This window comes from Prorops nasuta, unplaced genomic scaffold (assembly GCF_024137725.1).
Source record: "Prorops nasuta isolate Cenicafe-Biocafe unplaced genomic scaffold, Cenicafe_Pnas_1.2 PNAS00008, whole genome shotgun sequence".
In the NCBI taxonomy this organism is placed as follows: domain Eukaryota; kingdom Metazoa; phylum Arthropoda; class Insecta; order Hymenoptera; family Bethylidae; genus Prorops; species Prorops nasuta.
The window spans coordinates 6501120-6520998 of record NW_027116805.1 but is presented as its reverse complement, the minus strand read 5'-3'; the positions used below and the strand labels follow the sequence as shown (position 1 = coordinate 6520998).

The 19879-nt window shown below is 34.3% G+C and overlaps 2 protein-coding genes and 1 long non-coding RNA gene across 5 annotated transcripts; 1 reads left to right on the top strand and 2 right to left on the bottom strand.

The window, feature by feature from the left end:
* Positions 1–271: 271 nt before the first annotated feature.
* LOC136775944 (uncharacterized) lies at positions 272–16185 on the bottom strand. Of its 2 annotated transcripts, XM_066731158.1 has the most exons (5): positions 16051–16185; positions 13136–13253; positions 8050–8166; positions 6028–6530; positions 272–5632 (listed from the first exon to the last, which is right to left on the bottom strand). In XM_066731158.1, exons 2-5 carry the CDS (start codon positions 13244–13246, stop codon positions 5440–5442), a joined length of 924 nt encoding a protein of 307 aa, XP_066587255.1. In that variant the 5' UTR covers positions 13247–13253; positions 16051–16185; the 3' UTR covers positions 272–5439. The 2 variants fall into 2 exon arrangements, with proteins under 2 accessions (XP_066587255.1, XP_066587256.1); XM_066731159.1 differs by lacking the exons at positions 13136–13253; positions 16051–16185 and adding an exon at positions 8527–8643.
* Positions 5377–9169, top strand: LOC136775946 (uncharacterized). 2 transcript variants are annotated; one of them, XR_010823009.1, is made up of 5 exons: positions 5377–5515; positions 7886–8100; positions 8224–8395; positions 8464–8748; positions 9030–9169. It is a non-coding gene; the product is annotated as an uncharacterized lncRNA (long non-coding RNA). The 2 variants fall into 2 exon arrangements; XR_010823010.1 differs by having other exon boundaries at positions 7886–8146.
* A 1893-nt stretch (positions 16186–18078) lies between the features above and the next one.
* Sumo (Small ubiquitin like modifier) lies at positions 18079–19660 on the bottom strand. Its single transcript, XM_066730299.1, has 3 exons — positions 19496–19660; positions 19281–19406; positions 18079–19071 (listed from the first exon to the last, which is right to left on the bottom strand). The coding sequence occupies exons 1-3, from the start codon at positions 19511–19513 to the stop codon at positions 18937–18939; spliced, it is 279 nt and encodes a 92-aa protein (XP_066586396.1). The 5' UTR covers positions 19514–19660; the 3' UTR covers positions 18079–18936.
* Between the last annotated feature and the right edge of the window lie 219 nt (positions 19661–19879).

Sequence of the window (19879 nt, the reverse complement as noted above, 5' to 3'; positions counted from 1 at the left end):
GTTAAATAAGTCTTTGATAAAAATTAGATGACTTAACATTACCAGCGATGTATTAATGCCATTTACGTTCTTGTAAATTCTATTTTTGTTTATGTAATGACAAAGCTATAAACGCAAGTTTTTCAGTGTGTGCGCGTGTGTTGTTCGAATGCGCGTGCGCTTTTTTGTATTTATAGTGAGTAACCAAAGTACGATTTGCTTGAAGACAGACTTTTACCGTTGAAAATCAAATTGAACAGGTTAATGGCTTGATTACACTACACGAAGCAAAAAACATATGTTTCAATTATCGATTTATTGCTTTCTTAAATATTTAAAAACCGATTTAATAATGTTGGTTATTACTCTCAACGTGAATCACCGGTAACCGACGGCATCTGTACCCGTTCCATGGGACACAGTGATGTAATAAATAACCTACAAAAAATACCTACCTTCACCTATGTTAAATCTACGATGAAGTAAAGTGAGAAATGTAATTCTAAATGAGAAATATGAAATTAGGTGCAAATATAATGACTGAGTATAGAATTTAGCACCAAGTTTATTTCAATACTTTGTTTATGAATGTATAAATATAAAATAAAGAATTTCTATATCTTGGTTTTTTTAGAACATCCGATCTACAGTTGTTTTTGTGAAATTGGTAAAAAACTAGTGATAGACGATCGCTATGACAGCCTATACTACATTATAGAGCAGCTTTATCGACGAGATTGATTATTATTAGTCCCTTTCACGGAATTGAATCGTTATCGCCACAGACGCTTACTGATTGTAAGCGAGAACTCATAGCAATGAGCAGAAATCGGCTTAACCCATTTCTATTAAATTGCGTGATGTTTGGAGCACACTGGAATGAATACTGTTAAGTGTTCAATAAACGACAGCAGTATTAAAAAATCATACTTTTTTCTTCCATTTATTATTTAAAGCTCTTTTTCTCTAGATATTCTTCCACAAGACAATCCCGCTATCGCCGTCGTTTTCGATAATACAAATTACAGGTTTCAATGTGGTTATTCGTTTTTTATCGACAACAATAAACACATTCAGACAGACACTCGAAGTTGCGGATTGTTAAAAGTGTTACTTTTGTCAACCCGTCCTGTTATATGGCGTTGTAAACTCGATCTCTTTCCTCTCCTCTTTTATCAAGATACTCTTCACTCGCGTCGTTTCATTCGTCTCTTCTCTGTCCATTAACTCTCTTTTTAAGGTTAAGTAACGTTAGTTCAATGTTTCAAAAAAATGCGGTCTTTTGTTAAGGTAAAAGGTAACGTGCACGAGAAAAAGGAAGGAAAGATAGAGTATCGTGTAGAATATAATTGTTTTTTTTTGTTTCTTTCAATTATACGAGACACTGATTAAGGCAGAACTAGGGCTAAGTGACTAGATCAAGGCAGGGTGGAAATATTATTATAGTAGTTCGTTGTGGCTTTTGCAAAATTTTGTCGTTAAAGAAAACACTCTCCCCTCCCCCCTCCTAAAAAAACAGGCCCTTCATCGAACCATCGTGATGCCACCTGTCTTTTCCTCGCGTTATAAAAATAAGTCCAAAGAAATATTATGAAGGGAGAAGATTCTCTGTGGTGGCAGATAAAATCATCTTTTACATCGTTTCGTTAATATAGTTTGAAGTTGTAAAGGAAGCAGAGAGAAAATAAGAGAAACTCTTGAAATCTAGGTTACATAATTGGCCAATCGGAAACTACGTAAAGAAATGAAAGGAAATTTGTTTTGTGCGTGGTATTGATAGGCCACTGAAATCCTTACTTTCATAGAACATCTGATTGAATTGATAGTTAGAGGCCACGCCGAAAGACAAAGTTGCACGTTGTTCTTACTATGTTATGTATATATAAGTGAATAATACGAGGCATCCGTCTAATCTCAATTTGAGCTATTATAAAATTTTACAAAATTTTCATCTTAAAAGAAGTCATGATCTATCGCTTTTCTAAATTGACATTAATTACAGCAGCATTGCCCTTCGTCGTGACTAATTATAAGCTTCTCTCGAAATTACAAATTCCATTAGAGCTTGTGCACATGAAAGCAATATTAATTGTAACGTTTGGTCAAGATTTCAACTAGATAATGAGCTCCGCGTGACACGTAACGATACAACGATTGACAAAATTTTTAAACTTGCACTTATCTTTCAGTACAAGAAACGTTCTTAGATTCTGTACAAAATTTGCATTATAAAATCAGAAGGAACACGAAGGAAATGCGACATATTGAAAATCGATAATCTAAAATATACTGCACTTCCTTTACAAAGAAGACATTATTCATCTGTATGTGTTTGTCACTTGTGAGCTGCAATCCTTCTAAATGAACAAATACTATACTTAGACGCAGTTTTGGACAATTGTAAACGAACGAGGAGAATAGCTCGAGAACTCTGAATGGAATTAACGGCGCGTAGCGAGTTCAATTAACAACCGATCTTTGCCTAGACTAGATTAGGTACCACGATCAGAGTGTACGTAGATTGGATAAAATATCACAGCTGACCCTCGGAAATATTGGAAAATCAAAAATAAAGGAAGGATCTCTCGAGGGTCTCCGAAGAGTCATCCGGTCGCCCAGCTTTCTCTCGTTCTTCCTCACTCTCTCACACACACACAAACACACACAATTACTCACTCTCTTTTACAAATTCAAGACAATCGCATTTACAATTTTATCATTTTTCTCTCGACGCGTTTTCTTATCTCGATACATTACTATTACAATGTAGAAAAAATTATATAAGTAACTGTCTTCTAACGTACACTTTTTTTCAAGCTTTTAACAATAGGTTTGTTCAATTTCGCTGCACTACATTAGGCTGGAGAGTTCAGTTAAATTGTTCACTGTGGTGCACAGAGAATCTAGTGCATCCAGTGCACTGAACTGCTTCATTGCCTCTTGCTACTCGAAAATGAACAAATCTTATAGTAATCGAACGGAAGGGCGACCACAGACTCATTTTGCGCGGTTTTACTTTTAATAATAAATAATCAATGATAATGCTAATTCTATGGTCATCATCGTTATGCTTATTATTATTACTATTATCATTATTGTTAGCTCGTTTGTCAAGATGCGATCGTCGTGTCGGTGTGCGGAAAGACATTTTTCATGCCCGTGTGAAATTTTTTTGGCTGTTTTACTATAATCTATAAGATTCCATTATTTTTATATAGAAATATATACTATATATACATAGTACGGTATATTGAATTCCATAAGAGATTCGCCTAAATTGTTCGTGCAGACGCGAAAAATATTTATCGATTTATGTTCAGTGCAAAATCAATTTTCAAAGAAGAATATATTGACTAGTCGCAGAAACACCGGCATAACGATCAGCCGATATATATATATATATATATATTTTTTTTAAGAAAGCGTATCGTGATCGTACGAGGCTTCTTTTAATAATTATAGTTGAGACTCTAAATGCTGTGTAATTTTTAAGTTCTGTGTACATTATAAATTTGGCAATAACTTCTGAATGACTGAATAGATTGTCATCAATTCATCAACTTGTTTAATTTGATATTAATGCTAAAATGAAGTTCTAATTAAATTAATCGTAGACCAATTATGTGTATATCACGCACTTAATTTTTTTGTAACAGTTTTCATCCAATATTGTTCCTTTTGTTTATTTTAATTAAATGTAGCATATCAATTAGTATTAAGACACTCTGATTACCATTAAATATGTAGGTTAAATACTGAAAATTAGTTTTATTGCAAACGACAATAAGTAACGTTTATAAAACATGCGTGATTTTGCCGAATGCACAATTCAAACGTTTACTGTAGTTTTACATCTCACACAATGATATTAAACCTTGGCTTATTTTCATTTTATCGTTCTACTAAACGAACAAATGCTCTACATGTTATAACATATTGAAATTTATTGTTTTTTTCTTTTTTTTAACTTATTACCAAAATTTTGATATTACACCAAATACGTAAGAACTCTACACCCGTACAGATAAATTGAAGCCTCGCACAAACGCGGTGCTGTAATTGTGGAATTTTTTTCAAAATATTTTCTTTTTTACTTTTCCATCGTCTGCGTTACTCGAAAAATCAAGTCTCTCTTGCAGTACTCGTGGTGGAAATATCACATACGTTGATCAGATAGAGTATAGTCAATTTATAAATGCTGCTAAAAACATTTGACGGGACGACACGATTATCCAAATGGTCGCGTTAGAGTGGGGTATATAGACTGTATTGGTGTTTTCCAGAGAGAGATTTTCGAGTGACAGAGACGAGACTGGAGGACGTGCGGAGTCCATCGAACGTGTTCGTATCGCAGATTTGGAGCGAAAACGCACAATATTTTTCAAGCAGTTTGTGCCATGTTCGACGAACGCACATATAAATAATTGGACAAAATTGGTTTGTTAGCATTCATATAAAGCAGACGTCGATCCATAGTAAACTACTGTATAAGTGTGTTTTCGCTCTTAACAATTAGATTGATTATATAGACAAGGTAGATCACATTGGACTAGACTAACATAGTCGTCGTCTCTCAACATCCGCAATAATCTACAATTTTCTCGCATTGGTCCAAACAGACTCACACCGATTTACAAACATAAAACAAGAGGTCTGTGCACTCTACCTCTTTATCTCCAGATTTTTTTCTATATCGCACCAAAGTTGTCTATTTTAACACAGCCTTTGCAAGACTTTTCTCCAACCAAATTGTGATATTCTGGACATAGATGATTGCCATGTCACTATATACCAGAATTATTCTCTTTCATCACACTGTTACAGTATGTTAAAGTAACCATACACATTTTCTCATCATAAGTTATTGTACTAGAGTACACTAGTGAAGAAAACAGTGTAATGAAAAAGAATAAACCTACTGATCAATGGCTTCCATGTTCCTGTCTCTAATATTACTACACAATATTTGTCAAGTTAACCATCGATGCTAATAACTAACACGACTGATGCTTCTGATATACGTACGTAGGATAACAAATTTCACGTTGGTCATAGGACTACCTTGGTCTTCAAAAATACTCTTGGTGATAGATAGCACTTGTAATACTCCATTGTCATTGATCTAATTAACTCTATATACGATATTATAATTAATGCGTTAGAATCGTTCTCAGTTAAAGGTTAAACACGGCAAGTTGACCAAGATATCTCAAAAACCAACGAAAACTTTAACAATTTTTTAGGTTAGGACACTTTTGATCAACATCGATGATAAACTCGATGCTTCTTCTTCTGCATGTTTCTGCGTTTAGGTATCTGTGTATATCTGTGACAAGTCCAAGGCAACAAAATTCTCCATCGTTTTTGAAAATTCGACGTCCAAAGGTAAAACACCCACGTGCAAAGTCGCCAGCACCTCGCACGCACTACCAATTTCCAATGAGTGAGTTCTGCGGCCGTTCAACAGACGCAACTGCCATCTATCTGCCGAGATTCCTCCTCCCTCCACGAGGACGGCGTGAACGTAGCACGAACGGTAGTGTATAGTTTCCTAAAGCCTAGTTTCTTGTAAAGACTCTGACTGGCCTCGTTCTCGGGACGTATCACTACGAACGGACTGTAACCTCTATCGGCCACACGTTTCGTCAGGTACCTGTCGATCGTAAAATGAATAATACAAGTGTTTTCCATTTGACAAGATTCGGAAAAGAACGCCATATGTATACATTTTTTTACTTTAATTTGACCTAGTGTTCAGGCGTATAAAATCACAAACTATGCGAGATATGTATTCTTTGCAATAATATAATTTTCGACTTAAATGAAAAGGAGTTTGAAAAAGGCTTCCTGTAAAAAATTTTGATATTTCTTATAATTTCTGAAATAAACGAATTATTACAAACGAACTTTTGATCGAATTCAACAAACATCATGTATACTGTGAGAAACGTTCGCAAAACGTTCCAAGGCTTAATTTGACATGTTGGAAGGTTTTAGGAACGTTTCTGATACTATGTATATACGCCGAAGAGCTTTATGCTTATGTACCTTGCGAGTCTCGTGCCGTAACCCTTCCTGCGATATTCGGGCTTGGTCTGCATTGAGAACATGGCGCCATAATACGACTGGACCATCCAAGCCGCAAGACTGCCTTTAAAGAAGACTCCAGCTGCTGATAAGCTTTTAATGAGCCTCAGAAAGAGCTCGTGACACTCCATATCATTTGCCGGGTACAATTCGTGAATACCCTCGGCGTGCTCGGCCTTCAACGGCAACACCTGGACATCCGACTCTGCATCTACATTCTCACCCTCTACCTGTTCAGTCTTTTCCGGTTCCTCGCAGGCCCACACATCACCCGTCACCATTTCCACCGTTCCCGTGCCCTCGTACAGATCCACCAGCTCCTTAGCGATCTTCGAGTGCACGAAATTTATGTACAGCGGCCTTGACCAATCAATCAGTATATCCTCTTCCCGTAGAAGACGCAATAGGTCTAATTGATCATTTGGACAGAATACTCCCACGCTCTCGTATAAAAGTCCATGGGGCTATAGTCAATCAGAAAAATTCACCTTTACTTTTAATCGACATTAAGATTATTTATAATAATAAATCATTTGCATATTTTCAATGACTACCTTCTTGTATAAACTTTTGTAAATTAGTATTAAACAGATCTTTATCAAATAGGGTAAAACAAAGATCGAATTTCGTTATAACTTCCGGTCGTAACGATTAGCAGTGGCGCCCGGAAAATAGGTAATTATAAACAGTATTGCTACTGATCAGTAGTGAAAGCCCATAGACGCTGAAATTGATAGCGACTGCCGAACATCGAACGAAATTCAACCACTCGTTTTTGTTCTGATGAATAACCGTTCAAATTGATTCCTGAAAGATATTTTTCGGCCCAGAATACTCCATAGACCCTTACCAATACTAATAAACCATTATTTCATAGGCTCCTCGTATTACCTTCACCAATTTTTTATTCCAATAGAAACCGTCACTAAAAACATTAATTCTGACATTCTCTAAATACTGAGCTATTGTTATTCTTGATTTGTTTTGTCGCAATTACAGTAAAAGATTGTTAAATTTTACAAAAGTAAAGGATATTTAGCAGTGTTTAGCAGTGCGATCAAGTGTAACGATAAATCAGATTTTTAGCCGAACGATTAATAATAATTGGAGGTCGGGTCGGAAATGCAAGCTTTTAAGGTTAGGGTGTCCTTTTGTATCTTTCTTCAAGGAGGGGGTTAGGGGAGGGTGAAATATGATTGGTAATGGGAATAAGAAGAATGACGTTGGTTAGTTTAGTACTTTAAGGGGAGGGCGTTAGGGATGGGGAAGTTGTGTAGCAACAGAGGGAAAAGCGGATGTAGTGAAGGGATTTGGCTTTCAGCCAAGGGGGAATGTGGGCTAACCCTCTTTCATACTCCCCCTCCGACCCCTCTCCTATTCCTAACCGAGGACGTGCCACGAACTCAAAATGAGCTTCCAACTATCTTCCCATATGTTATTTTTCTTCCACTTTTTTCTTCTTTTTTGCTTAAACGGTTTTCTAAAAATTAAAAAATAAAACAACGTCCCGCATCGGCCACCTGATATCCTCGAGCATTTTTCATGTCACAGAAATGTAAATTACACGCTACACGCATACATTCATATCCGCTAAACCCGGTAAATAAAGTTTCTACCGTTTCGCGTGATTCGTTCTTCTGCATTGATATTCAATCGAGATTTTGCGAAAAGATAGGATTTCTCTCTCCGAGAAAACACGAATAAAATTTATTCTCGAAATATATCGCTCGTAGCTCGTAGAATTTTAATGACTCATCCTTGAAATTAAAAACAAGCCAATATGAGATATTTAATATATATAACATCCTATGTGTTTCAGATAAGTTTAAAGGGTCGAGAGTTGCAGCTTATTTTTCCAGAAAAAAATCCATGAGTTTTCTACATATTTGCCTTGCAATTACACCAGAGACTTTTGGAAATGTTTGCGAAAAAAAGCTTCCAGTTTAATTAAGGCAAAGATACCTTAAGATACTCATTACTTACTGATAACGTCATGCCTGGGAAGTGTAAGCAAATTGGATCTTCCGGCCAGTCGTAAGCAACGTAAAAATGAAAATCCCAAACTCTGTCTCGCATGTAGGTCAGAAGAGTTTGGTGAAACTGCAAAAAAAGAAGAGAAGCATTAATTAAAAAAACGGACAATTTTGTTTGCTTTAGTTCCGAGAAATAGACAACAACAAAATGGTACAAGATAGAACACACGCAGCTTCATTCTGTATACAATTTCGTTCTGATCGACCGTCAACAAACCGTTACAAAGTTGAACATACAATTCTCAGTATTTTCTCTACAAGTATAAAATGAATTGTAGGAATTAATAATTACGAAGGTAAGTAAAGAAGAATAGAGTAATAATTAATTAAGCTATATATAACAATAGCTTTGTGTTCATTTTAGCTGTGCTTTTTGCAATTTCGATACGATGTACCAACTTATTAAAACGAAAGAAGAGAATAATACCAAAATAGTGTGTTCCAAAAGGGTATAATCGTCCTGTTTAAATCTGACGAAATTCAAGCACTGGGCGTCGACTGGTATTAATGTCGTGCTGACACGAATATGAATAATACACGCAGAGAGTGAATTACTATGATGCGAGAGCGTTTAGCTTGGAATAAAACAGCAGATGCTCGTACTGCAACTGCGGCAGCTACGGAGAGGTGGTAGCTGTGTGACTCGTGTGTACGTGTATGAAAAGTCATTCGACGGTCAAGGTCAAGTCCTGAGGCGCGTTAAGCTTTTGCTTTCTCGCCCTGCACAATCGATTGCAGGACTTTATTTGCATGTCCAACATCGTTCGTCCCGCCAAGTCGCACCCTGAGATACCGATCAAGCGCTTTATATACCAATTTGCTTGATTTTCTTGAAGCGCTACCTACTATTATTAACACACACGCACAAGCTTGCCTAATTTTTCCTTTATTTATATACTATCGATACTAACCTATTATTATTTCCTCCAGGGAATATAGGTGACTGAAAAATATTAAAGGCTTGGAGAAAAAAACTCAGCCAGTCATATGCAAATAATTCTCCAACTGGAATGACATGGATAAAAGGGGAACAGACACAATAAAAAGAAGAAGCTTTATGATCGAACGAGGAGTGTTCCAGAAAAACATCATTTTCAGAGTGAGAGCTAGACTGAAATTTTTCCATCAATGTCCTTATTATTCGCTTATATTGGACGTCCCCCGAACATATACAGGAGCTTCAGCAAATTGCCTAGTCACGTTAATTGGCAGATGCACGATTATACCACACCTTAGTTCTTGAGAATAACAAAGAGAAATGGATCGCGATTGCAATGATTAATTATTGATTTGGTCCTTCTTATTTGGGTATTCCTTTGAGGAGATTGAAATTTTGAGATATGTATAAAGATTTTCAGAGGGGGGGGGGGGGGGGGATTTGTTTATATTTTCAATGTTGAATTTGTAATTAATAGAAAAATGACATTGAGATGTTTTGTTTTTGGATTCTTTTTTTGTAATTCATTTTCTAGTAGCAGTTTTATGTTAAAAATGAAATAGCTTGTTCGTCTAGAGATTGCAAGGATAGAATTCTAAGTAATGTTGATTTTTTATAAAACCTTGAATGCTATATTCTAAGAATTAAAAGAAATTCTTTACAAATTGTGTGCATTTCTAAAACTTGAAAGAGTTGATAATAATGTGGTAAATGGTGATACACACATTGATAAACAGATTATCATTTTGATTGTTTTGTTAGGAAAATATAGAAAATCATATTGAAAGTATTAAGTATAGAGAATTCTTTATGCAATATTAAGCAATATTTTCTCAATTTTTCTAAATTTGAAACAGATCAATTGTCATCACTCTTCAACATATTATACTGAGAAAAAGAATCCTTTGATTAAAATATATCTTCACATTTGAATACTGTGCAAATTAAATATGTACTTGATGGTTTCAATAAATAGCTGAATCAATTAAACAGAAATAATTTGGATCAAATCTATTCTAATGCATTTAATTAAATTTCATTAATATCAAATAAATATTGAACTAGCACTATTAAAAAAGAAAAATTAATTTCTCAGTATAGGTTAAGTAAGTACAGAAACAGCGTTATAATCCATTGCCTCAATTTGAGTAAAACCATCATACTCTCTGTTAATCCAATTCTTCTATCTCTTACAATGACCTCTTTTATAACACACGGAAGCCCTTGAAAACTAAGATAAACTCTTGACAAATCAAAACAATAAACAAACTTCTTGACTCCTCTTCTTTCTGACAAATTTTATTTTAAAATCAATTTCATTTTAAAGAAGTTTACACTTAGACCAATTGAGTTATAAAACAAGAGCACTGAAATGTGTAATTTGAAGAGTTGAAATGATTAATTTAGAAATTGTAGGAATCTCGTAGAGAATAAATATATGAATCCGAAAGAAAGAAGGATTTATGGGGAGAAAGGTATTTTTAGTTGCGTGCACGGTTGCAACCGTGACACTGACCTCGCAGTACTCTGTATAGTCGACATCCGGAACGGAATTACACGCTAGTCGAGTAGCAGAAGCACAGCGACGAAAGGGAAGATAATCCTTTCGCGTTGATGGTTTTTGTCGATTCCACGTATGGGTAGTTCGCGCTATTCAAACAATCAAAAGCATACCAACTGCGAAAATAAAACTGATAGAAAATGCTGCACTGCCGTTGGTGATAAACGATTTTGATAAGTTTGAAGGAAAATCGCTATTGTTTAACAAAACTATTCTATATTCCTTTGTATTTTACACACCGAAAGGTAAAGATGTCAAGCCAATACTCGCTGACCTTAATACCATAATGAAAGATTTTGCTATTTCTCCTCATTCACAATTACCTACGTGTAGGATCACCGATTGGCCACGACCGCAAACGAAAAATCAACTCTAACCTATAAACTCGTTTGATCGAATTTTCGCAAGTTAATTTTTCGTACAATTTCAATCTGTTATTCCTCTCAAGTTTCTTAATAACAATGTTCTGTTTGGAATTGTTTGATCAATTGTTCATTTTTCAGCCACGTACAATCAAAGTGAAATTGAGGAAGCAGTGATTTACGAGGATTGATTTTTTTATGACGCATATAGCAATCAGAAAATATTTGCGACAGACGAGCTTAACGTGCAACCATGTTCGATCAAGAGCAGATGAGTAAACGTCCCTGAGGCCTGACTGAGCTTTCTTGTTATGTGGATTTAGGAATAACGTTTTGTAAGCAATTGTTTCTTAAAAGAGTGCCTGTTGTAATATATCATATGCACTCTATTCTACTGAATGGTAAACAGATTTATTTTTAGCATGGAAACGCTTATCGAATAATTGTTTATTTCAACGTGCAGCTCATACACTGTCAATATTAATTATTTATAGCTAACAATGGCATTTGAAAATCTCTGTACAGTCACATACACACACACACACATATATATTTATATTTTCATCGATGACGACTAAAAGCTTCTCTTTTTCATTAAAATTTTGTAAAAACTCTGTTACATTTTTGAAATGTATTTTTATCATTTTTCTACTTTTATCTGCAATTTGTAATTTACTCATTTTTGACCACAGAATTATTCAAAATTTAAAATTATTAAAAAGGAAAAAATTAGTATCAGAGATATTTTAGTCACCAATATCCAATGCAGTACCGTTCGAGGGTTATAAATGGCTGTTTATTATTACCTTTACTACTTATTCGGGAAGGGGGGAGATCTCATTGACGTTGCAACAGTAATGCGGTATATTTAGCATTCTGAATATTGCGAGAGTCAACTTTCCATGTTAGTTTCGAGTGCTCGTGCACCTATAAATTGTTCTTGTTCGCGAAAGCAGATGGATTTTGTGGAAAATCGATGATTGTTTTAATGTTTCATCGAGTGCCAATGAAAAGAGTATAGTAGTTAAAATATACACTGACCCACTTAAAAGTGGTAAATTGTAGCTTTATGGCAAAGAAACTTTACCAAGGAGTTACAAAGTCTTATCAACTGTAACCTGCTGTGATAATTAAAATTCTCACAACTCTAGTAAATGAAATAAAAAATTTTTGATATACAATCGAAAATCTTCGTCTTTTACGAGATACTCAGTTTAGCATCTCGACCAACTTCACTTTCTCCCAGCTTAAATGCCTTGAATACTCCATTATAATCGCGAGAAATAAAAAAACTGTAGTAGAAAGTGAGATTTCACGCGAAAGAATTTTATTAATAAATTGCAGTGACAAGTATCTAATTTATCGCGATTGGTCACTTCACGATTATCGTACATAACCTCAAAATGTGAGTTTTTTAAAGTGTGGTTAAAAAAGGTGCTGGCTTGAGTAATAAAGATTTACTGGTCTATTCTCTTGGCTTGAGGTACATTTTATGGAAAGCTTTTTACGAAAGACTCGTGCAATTTCAGTTGGACGTGCTATAAAAATGAAAATTGCTTCAGTACTTTTTATAAAATCAAGGTTTTCCTGTGTTTTCATCCACACAGTGTCATTGCAAAGCTTCGAGCTCCAAATTAATAATTATCCATTTACTCCCTTTTTTACATAATGATAAAAGAATGCTCTTGAATTTTAATTATGTTGTTATAATTAAATAAATCTCATTGCATTCCAATTATTTTTCGGGACCAAGTTTACCTGACTTCGTTTTTATTTGAAATTTTATTTATTTATTTATCTATTTTTTTTTTTATGAAAATTAAATTTTCTCTTATGACACTGACGAATTACTCTTGCTGCAATAATTAACGTTACATTTTAATTAATTCTACATGTCACGAAATGCTTCAAATCGTTAAAAACGATAATATAAACAAGATTTACGCGGTTAAATACAATTTATCGATAATGATACTAGATATTGAACATATATTAATTGGTAATGTATAGTGTTTACACTCATTAATTATAAACGTTAATTAACAACGTTGACCGACCTAAACTCTATATTTATTAATTATTCCCAAGCTGTGCTTAATTATGAGTGGTTCTATCAGTGTTAAACTGTGTTAAGGTACAGGAGATTGCTCGTTGTAACTATATACATTCTGCTTACTTTTAATGATTCAGGCAAGTATTCAGACAAGAAGTCCAGAAGTTCGGGTAGTTTCACCTCGTCGAGCAAACGAAAGTTCCGGCCACGTTTTTTCGCTTCAGGGCACTCCATACTGAAACTAATTTTAAAGTAGAATGATTATTTAAATAGAAATGATTGTTTGACTGATAATTAAAGTTCCATTTAGATAGAAAAAAATAAATTAGTTTTCATCTTGAAATCAGTATGCAGCATTTAAGAAACATATTTTTTAAGGAGCATATGAGAACAAATTTGTTCTTTTTATTTATCTTTTAAAGAGTTTTTATAGTTTTCAGGTTCTGCTCAAATATACATAAAGGAGATACTAATTTTTAAAAAGTACTAGTTCTGTTATTAATAATATTTATAAAAAATTTTAGCTGAATATAATTTGGAGCCAGAAGATTCAATTATTGACTCCTCTACAAATTCTACAGCTGATTGGCAACAATGTTTATAATTAATATTAATTAAGAAATGGGTTAATTACTAAAACTGCAAGATATATATGTTTCTTCACAGAAATTAAAATGAATACAACTTGTAAATAGATAAATAAATGAATAGAAGGAGAAATTTGTTTTATTTTTAAATGAAACGACTGAAATATTAATAAATAATATAATGTAATTTTTCTGGATAAATTTCTTAAGAAAATAATGGTTTTAAATTGTACACGTGTTATAGTGGACAAGTCTAGTCGAGTAAATGAGAAAAAAAGATCAAGCCTGATCAAACGTATTCGTGTAAGCTCCTTAAGGCTCAATATCGAATTGACTGGTGAAGACTTTAGTTCAAAGTACTTTTACTGCTTTTTGACAATCCGATGTCAGTTTTGTGTTAAGGACTGATCTGCTTACACTTACTTTATAGACGTGCCACTTTTACAATCTGGGTCAGTAAAACCTTCCCAGTCTAGCCGACAGCAAAGCTTCAATAGGGTTTCTAATGTGTTTCAACGATCTATAATCAAAAGATCACCAAGCTATGCTTATTGGCTTATGGACAACATCAATACTGTAAACACAATTTTCATTTGAATTCCTCTCAAAGAAAATTTTTCTCATTTGCTTTATAATCCATGAAAAAAGAAAACTGAGCCAATTTCGTTTCAGCATAATACACTTATATGTGTATGTGTGTGAGTTAAAAAAGCGATCGAAGATAGGCGTACTTTACCCTTTTGAAGCTTTTCATATTCGATACTCTCGCCTATTTTTAACTTTACAGATTCCTTTACATTGTTCTCTATTGTTATGATTCTTATATTTCCTGCTGTATCATTAAGATTTGGTAAACTATCATTTCAAAGGAACCATATAATCGCTGACTAAGTCCAAACAATACAATTTAACTGGTAGATTTTATGAAAATTGTACGAGCGCAGTGTTATGTAGATTTTTGTGCTATTATAAGGAAAAATGGTACATTGATAAAATTTATCGCATACATCATCACGCAAGATCGATTTAACTTCCAAACCCCAAAGGCACGCTTACCTGAAACGTGATCTTTTGTAACAAGTTTCTTTTCGTTTCATAGCTAAGAAAAAGCTGAGAAAGGCTCGAACAATTCACTAATTAAACAATAATTTGCGCGTGAAATTAGGTTGATTGAAGTCGTATAAAATAATTTGCCTTGTTCACTCTTCTAGCTATTTTTAAACACGTTTCTTTTTTACATTTCTAATCAGAGTTAATTATCAATTCAAAAACTATTTGTGCTAATTGCTCTTCGACTTCTCACTGGCTACTTCGTAAATTCCTGTTTTACTCGTACCACAATACAAGGTTTAATAAACCTTCGGAATATTCGCTAGAATTGTTGTGAGATACGAGTGATTATATCTGATCGTAATATTCCCTGTGATTAAGAGCTTACATTGTAATGATAAGCGCGCGAACGAGAGAATCGAGGAAATATTAAAATAACGATATAAAATATATAATGTTAAAAGAAGCAATTAAAAATTTGTAATTATTACATTAAACAAATTTAACTTTGAGATAATGCTCCATGAATCTTCCAGTAAAATTAATTACATTGATTTGTAATGTGCTACAGACAATAACATATATGGATTTTTTTCTATATAAGCACTTTTACCATGGCTAACGTAGACTTAATCACTATTCACCCTCTTCCAATCTACCCCCCAGTGGTATCTCAGCTTTTTCTCATGAGAACGTATAGTCTGTACGTGTAACGAATGTGTCAAGAACCAATAAATGTCTCTTAAAGAGAAAATCGATAAATCATCGATCACCCAGTAACAAATTACAGTTACAATGCTTAAATATAATGAAAATCTTTAAATTCCCATAATTGAAAAATTTACAAGATCTTCTACAGGCAAGAAATGCATGAAATAAAAAAGAGTTTTTTTCTGTGTAAATCAGATAGATATATTCCGGTGTAATAAGTACAGAATCATAGGGAAAGATAGGGCTGAAGTAGCATGTGAGCTGGTCGAAAGGCGGTCAGAGGCAGCGACGATTAATGAGTTTGCCGGCTCGCAGTGACAGTACCTACCAATCGTGCCATGTGTCAGGATTAATTCAGAGGAGAGGGAGTAAAATACGTATATACGTATGTGTGTAAAGGAGATAGGTACATGTGTGCGATCAAAGACCAGGGAACTCTTGAGTACAGAGGAGGAGACAGAAAAAGGTATTAAATAGAAGAGCGAGAGCGAGAGCGAGAGAGAGAGAGAGAAAGGGAAATTGTGAAAAGTGGCAGCACCACCAACACTACCCCCCGCACACACACACACACACACACACACACACACACAATCCAACACTACAGATATCAGCGCAGAGTACGTACATATAAAAGCCAATTCGAATTCGGCTTAAGAGAAAGCAGCGCGTGCTTATCGTATCGATTTTTACCTGAGGTGCGTGGCTTGTTCTCGAAGATGCTCGACGCGACTAACGCCGGTAGACGACACTGGATGCGACCGAGGAAGGACGAGGAACGAAGGATTGGACGAAGATCCAGGGGTGGAAAGGGTAATTTTTCCTAGTTTTGCGCAACGAGGGGTGAAAAGGGCGAGGGCGGAGGGGTGGGGGGATAAATTATGGAATAAAGGGCGAAGGGGGGTGGGGTGGATGCAGCGGTGGATCTTGGCGCGGAACTCGCGCCGATGAGGATAACTACCCCTTCGTGCAGCGTGGAGAAGGTCGATCTTCGTTCTGCAGCGCGAGCGGGCAAGGCTGTCGCCACCAGCCAAGGGGTAGTGTCCAACGGAGCCACCCGCCCTCGCCGCCCCCTAAACCCGCACTGTCACCCTCTGCTCGGCTCGCTAGCCTCGGCACCCACTTCATCCCCCTCACCCTCCCCTTACAATTCACCCCCTACAATACCAACGCTCCAACCCCTACGCGATCCTCCTACCTAGTGTATACATATACACACGCGCGCGCACGCACACGTTTACACGGGGCGCAGGATATTCGGAGCCAGCGGCGCAGGCGCCGAGGCACCCTCGTAGGCACCCTCGGCGCTCGATGGGCCAGCTGCAGGGGGCTCCCAGGACTCCCAGGGCCGCCTCCAAATTTATCTCGACCTCGCTCCTTTCTAAGTTTTCCAAGAAAATTTCATCCTGATGCTGAGATTAACATTCCTCCGCCTCGATCTTAATATTTAATTTCGCTCGATAGTTTTCTCAAGTGGCGGGATTTATGATAAATTTTGGAGCTCGCTTCGGCTTGGACGATGCCTGCGAAACAAATCTTAATTTTTTTTTTATTTAAAACTTTTTAGGCATTTTACACGTGGTTTTCGGGGATTTTATTGGATGAGATTTTTCAACGTTGAATTCGGACCTGGGTTCTTGATTTGGAAACTGAGGCGAGAGTTAATCTATGAAAAGTTGGATTTAGATTTTAGTAGATATATAGTGTTTTTTTTTTTTTTTTATTAGAGATAGTGCAGCTGTAATTTTTTTCTAACAGAGACTTTTAAGTAAAAGTATTTTTGGTTAAAGGAAGATACAGGATTATGACCTTGGCTTGACCTTGAAAAGTTACATGAAGAGTAAATAAAGGTTAACTTATTATTGAGTTTTTTTAAACAGAGAGCTTTAGTTTTTATTTCATATTTTTGATAGAGCTACTTTTTGGCGAAATTTTATTAATACTATTCAACTATATTCATGTAATAATCATAAATGGAAATTGTTTTGAATATACTGTGGAATAAATTGTTTTTTATTTTAAATTTAAATGTTTTATAATTCTTCGATTAAAATGTGATATGTTAATAACATAACGTTTTCTAAAGCTTTTAATATATATAAAATCCCAAAATATGTAGCATAAAGAATAATTTTTAAAATCAAATCAAGAATAACTTTCATAGAAATTTTCAAGGTCATTGTGAATATATTGTTACAATTCGCACCAGGACTTATTAAACTGGTCTGTTTTAGGAGGGTATTATTCTGCATATTGGTAGCACGCTGGATCGTGAAAAAGAAGTCTCGAAATGTTAAAATTTCCCTTTCAAGCTTATTGCTATTTTTACAGTTAATGATGTCAGAATGTATAAAAGTCCCCTACTACATAATATCCCTAAAAGTATAATTACTATGGGATTCCCCTGCACGCGATATCTAGCATCTGAGTATATATTTCTTTATGCTCCTTCAGAATTCAATCCCTTTATTTACAGGCTAATATTACACGAAATATACATTTGAACTTCTCGAAGTCGTGTCAGACTTGATATTTTCATAGTGATTAAAATAATACGAACAATGATAATAAAATTTTGAATTTATTTCATGAGACATGAAACGTTACAATTTACACTTTTAGAATAAATTTTTTTTTAATTGATAGCAATTTACTTTCATTAACAACATTTTTAAGAATTAACTTTGGCTGTTATAAGAATTAGTAATTTTGAAATGTTTAAATTGTTAAATGCAAATTTCCAAATATAATTGTCATTTTTTCATATTTCCTTTTACATTTTTCATATAATAAATTATTGAAAAATTTATTTACTAGGCTTATATAATGAATTTTATTTTTTTCCTTACATGAAGCTTCAATTAAACTATTCGTACATTAGGAAGATATTTAATCAAACCCAGATTAAGGATTAAAGCACTTTATATAATATATGTATTATACTTGTAATTACTGATTGTATATTAAAATTAATGCTTGTTCTTCAAAACAAAACTTTAATCATCATATAATTCTATATTTAAACCAAAATAATTAATCATTGCTTTGGTATTTACACGACAGGAGTAATGTATTAGAGCTATTAAACTGAATATAATGTCATAAAATAAATGGAATATGGAATAACTTCTCAATTGAACATGGATCATGCTTAAAAAAATATTCATAAAATTTGTCATCATTTAAGTACGTAAATACATGTTAGTAATCATTAATCGCAGGCTGAAAAAATATATCTCGTATCTTTAAAAGATGTTACATATGCTCATATAATATAAACATTACTATATCGATAATTTCAGTTATAATTTTAAAAATGGAATGACATTTTCCCTGCTATATTGCAAACAGAAGTTATCAGTGGCTAAAAGAAGTAAATGTTCAAAGAAGTCACACTAACATCTTTCTATCAATTTAGTGGTTCATTCTCCACTATAATTATAATCTTATATATATATGTAAAAATCTAATTAATGTGAAGAAAAAATGGAGCGTTGAGGCCATTTGTAGAAATTAAACACTGAAATAAAATATTTAAGATTGTTCCTTTGTAAACCACAACATGATCCTTGCTTCATCTCAACACGATCCTCCTGTTTGCTGTTGGTAAACTTCGATTGTATCTCCTTCTTCCATTTCTAAGCTTGTAGGTGTATCAACTTCATTAATAGGTTGACCGTCAAATCTAAATCTAACTGCTGCAATTGCCAAACCCTAAAATAAGAAAGTAATGACATTATTTTTCTAATACTTAATGATATTTTTGTATATCAGTAATAAGAAAGATTTCTTTTTAAATCACATACAATTTGAATATAAATAGCTTAAGATATTAACATGTAAATGTAGTATTTGTGCTATAATATTTTCCTGAATTACTCAGAATTATATACCAATAAGAATAATTTAAAGTGATAACTTACTACTCGATCACAATATGCATTCATCAGTTTCCTTAGTGGAGTATGCTTTTTTATCTTAAATTGCACAACTGCGCTGTCCTGACCGAGAACTTTCAAATTTATGTGCTCCGATTCAGTTTTTGATTCCTACAGAATTCAAACAATGTATTGCAAATTGTAGGTTAGAGAATGTTTATCACAGGAGAATACAATACTTAAAACTATATTAAATTCACCTTTTTGTCGTCAGACATATTTAAGTTTTTTTGACGTTACTATTATTTCCTTAAATTCAATTATATACTTTTTACAACGTTAATTTTTCAAAAAATCAATTTTACGATTTTCCCTCATTTAATAGTATAAACTACAGATACGTAAACTTTCGTTAGATAGTCAAACGCGTAGTGACAAAAAGATGCAGGACTAGGAGAAGGTTATAATTTGCTATAGTTTCGACAAGTGTGTTCAAAAGCTACTCGTACTCTTATTGGTCGATTGCATTAAGCATTCATACATACTATATGTATGTACTACAATATGTGTTAACAAACCCCAGCTGTCTAGTTCTGATATACCTCATGAATTGCTATGAGGGCGCTGTAAATTGTGGGAGCTGG

Bases quoted from the DNA above. Each gene is read 5' to 3' on its own strand.
- LOC136775944 (XM_066731158.1), bottom strand. From the start codon at position 13,246: ATGGAGTGCCCTGAAGCGAAAAAACGTGGCCGGAACTTTCGTTTGCTC. The intron at 6,531-8,049 runs GTAAGTAATGAG...GATTGACTATAG, and splicing joins TCCCAGGCATGACGTTATCA to CCCCATGGACTTTTATACGA. The intron at 5,633-6,027 runs GTACATAAGCAT...TACGATCGACAG, and splicing joins TACGGCACGAGACTCGCAAG to GTACCTGACGAAACGTGTGG.
- Sumo (XM_066730299.1), bottom strand. The intron at 19,072-19,280 runs GTAAGTTATCAC...TTCTTATTTTAG, and splicing joins ATGCATATTGTGATCGAGTA to GGTTTGGCAATTGCAGCAGT.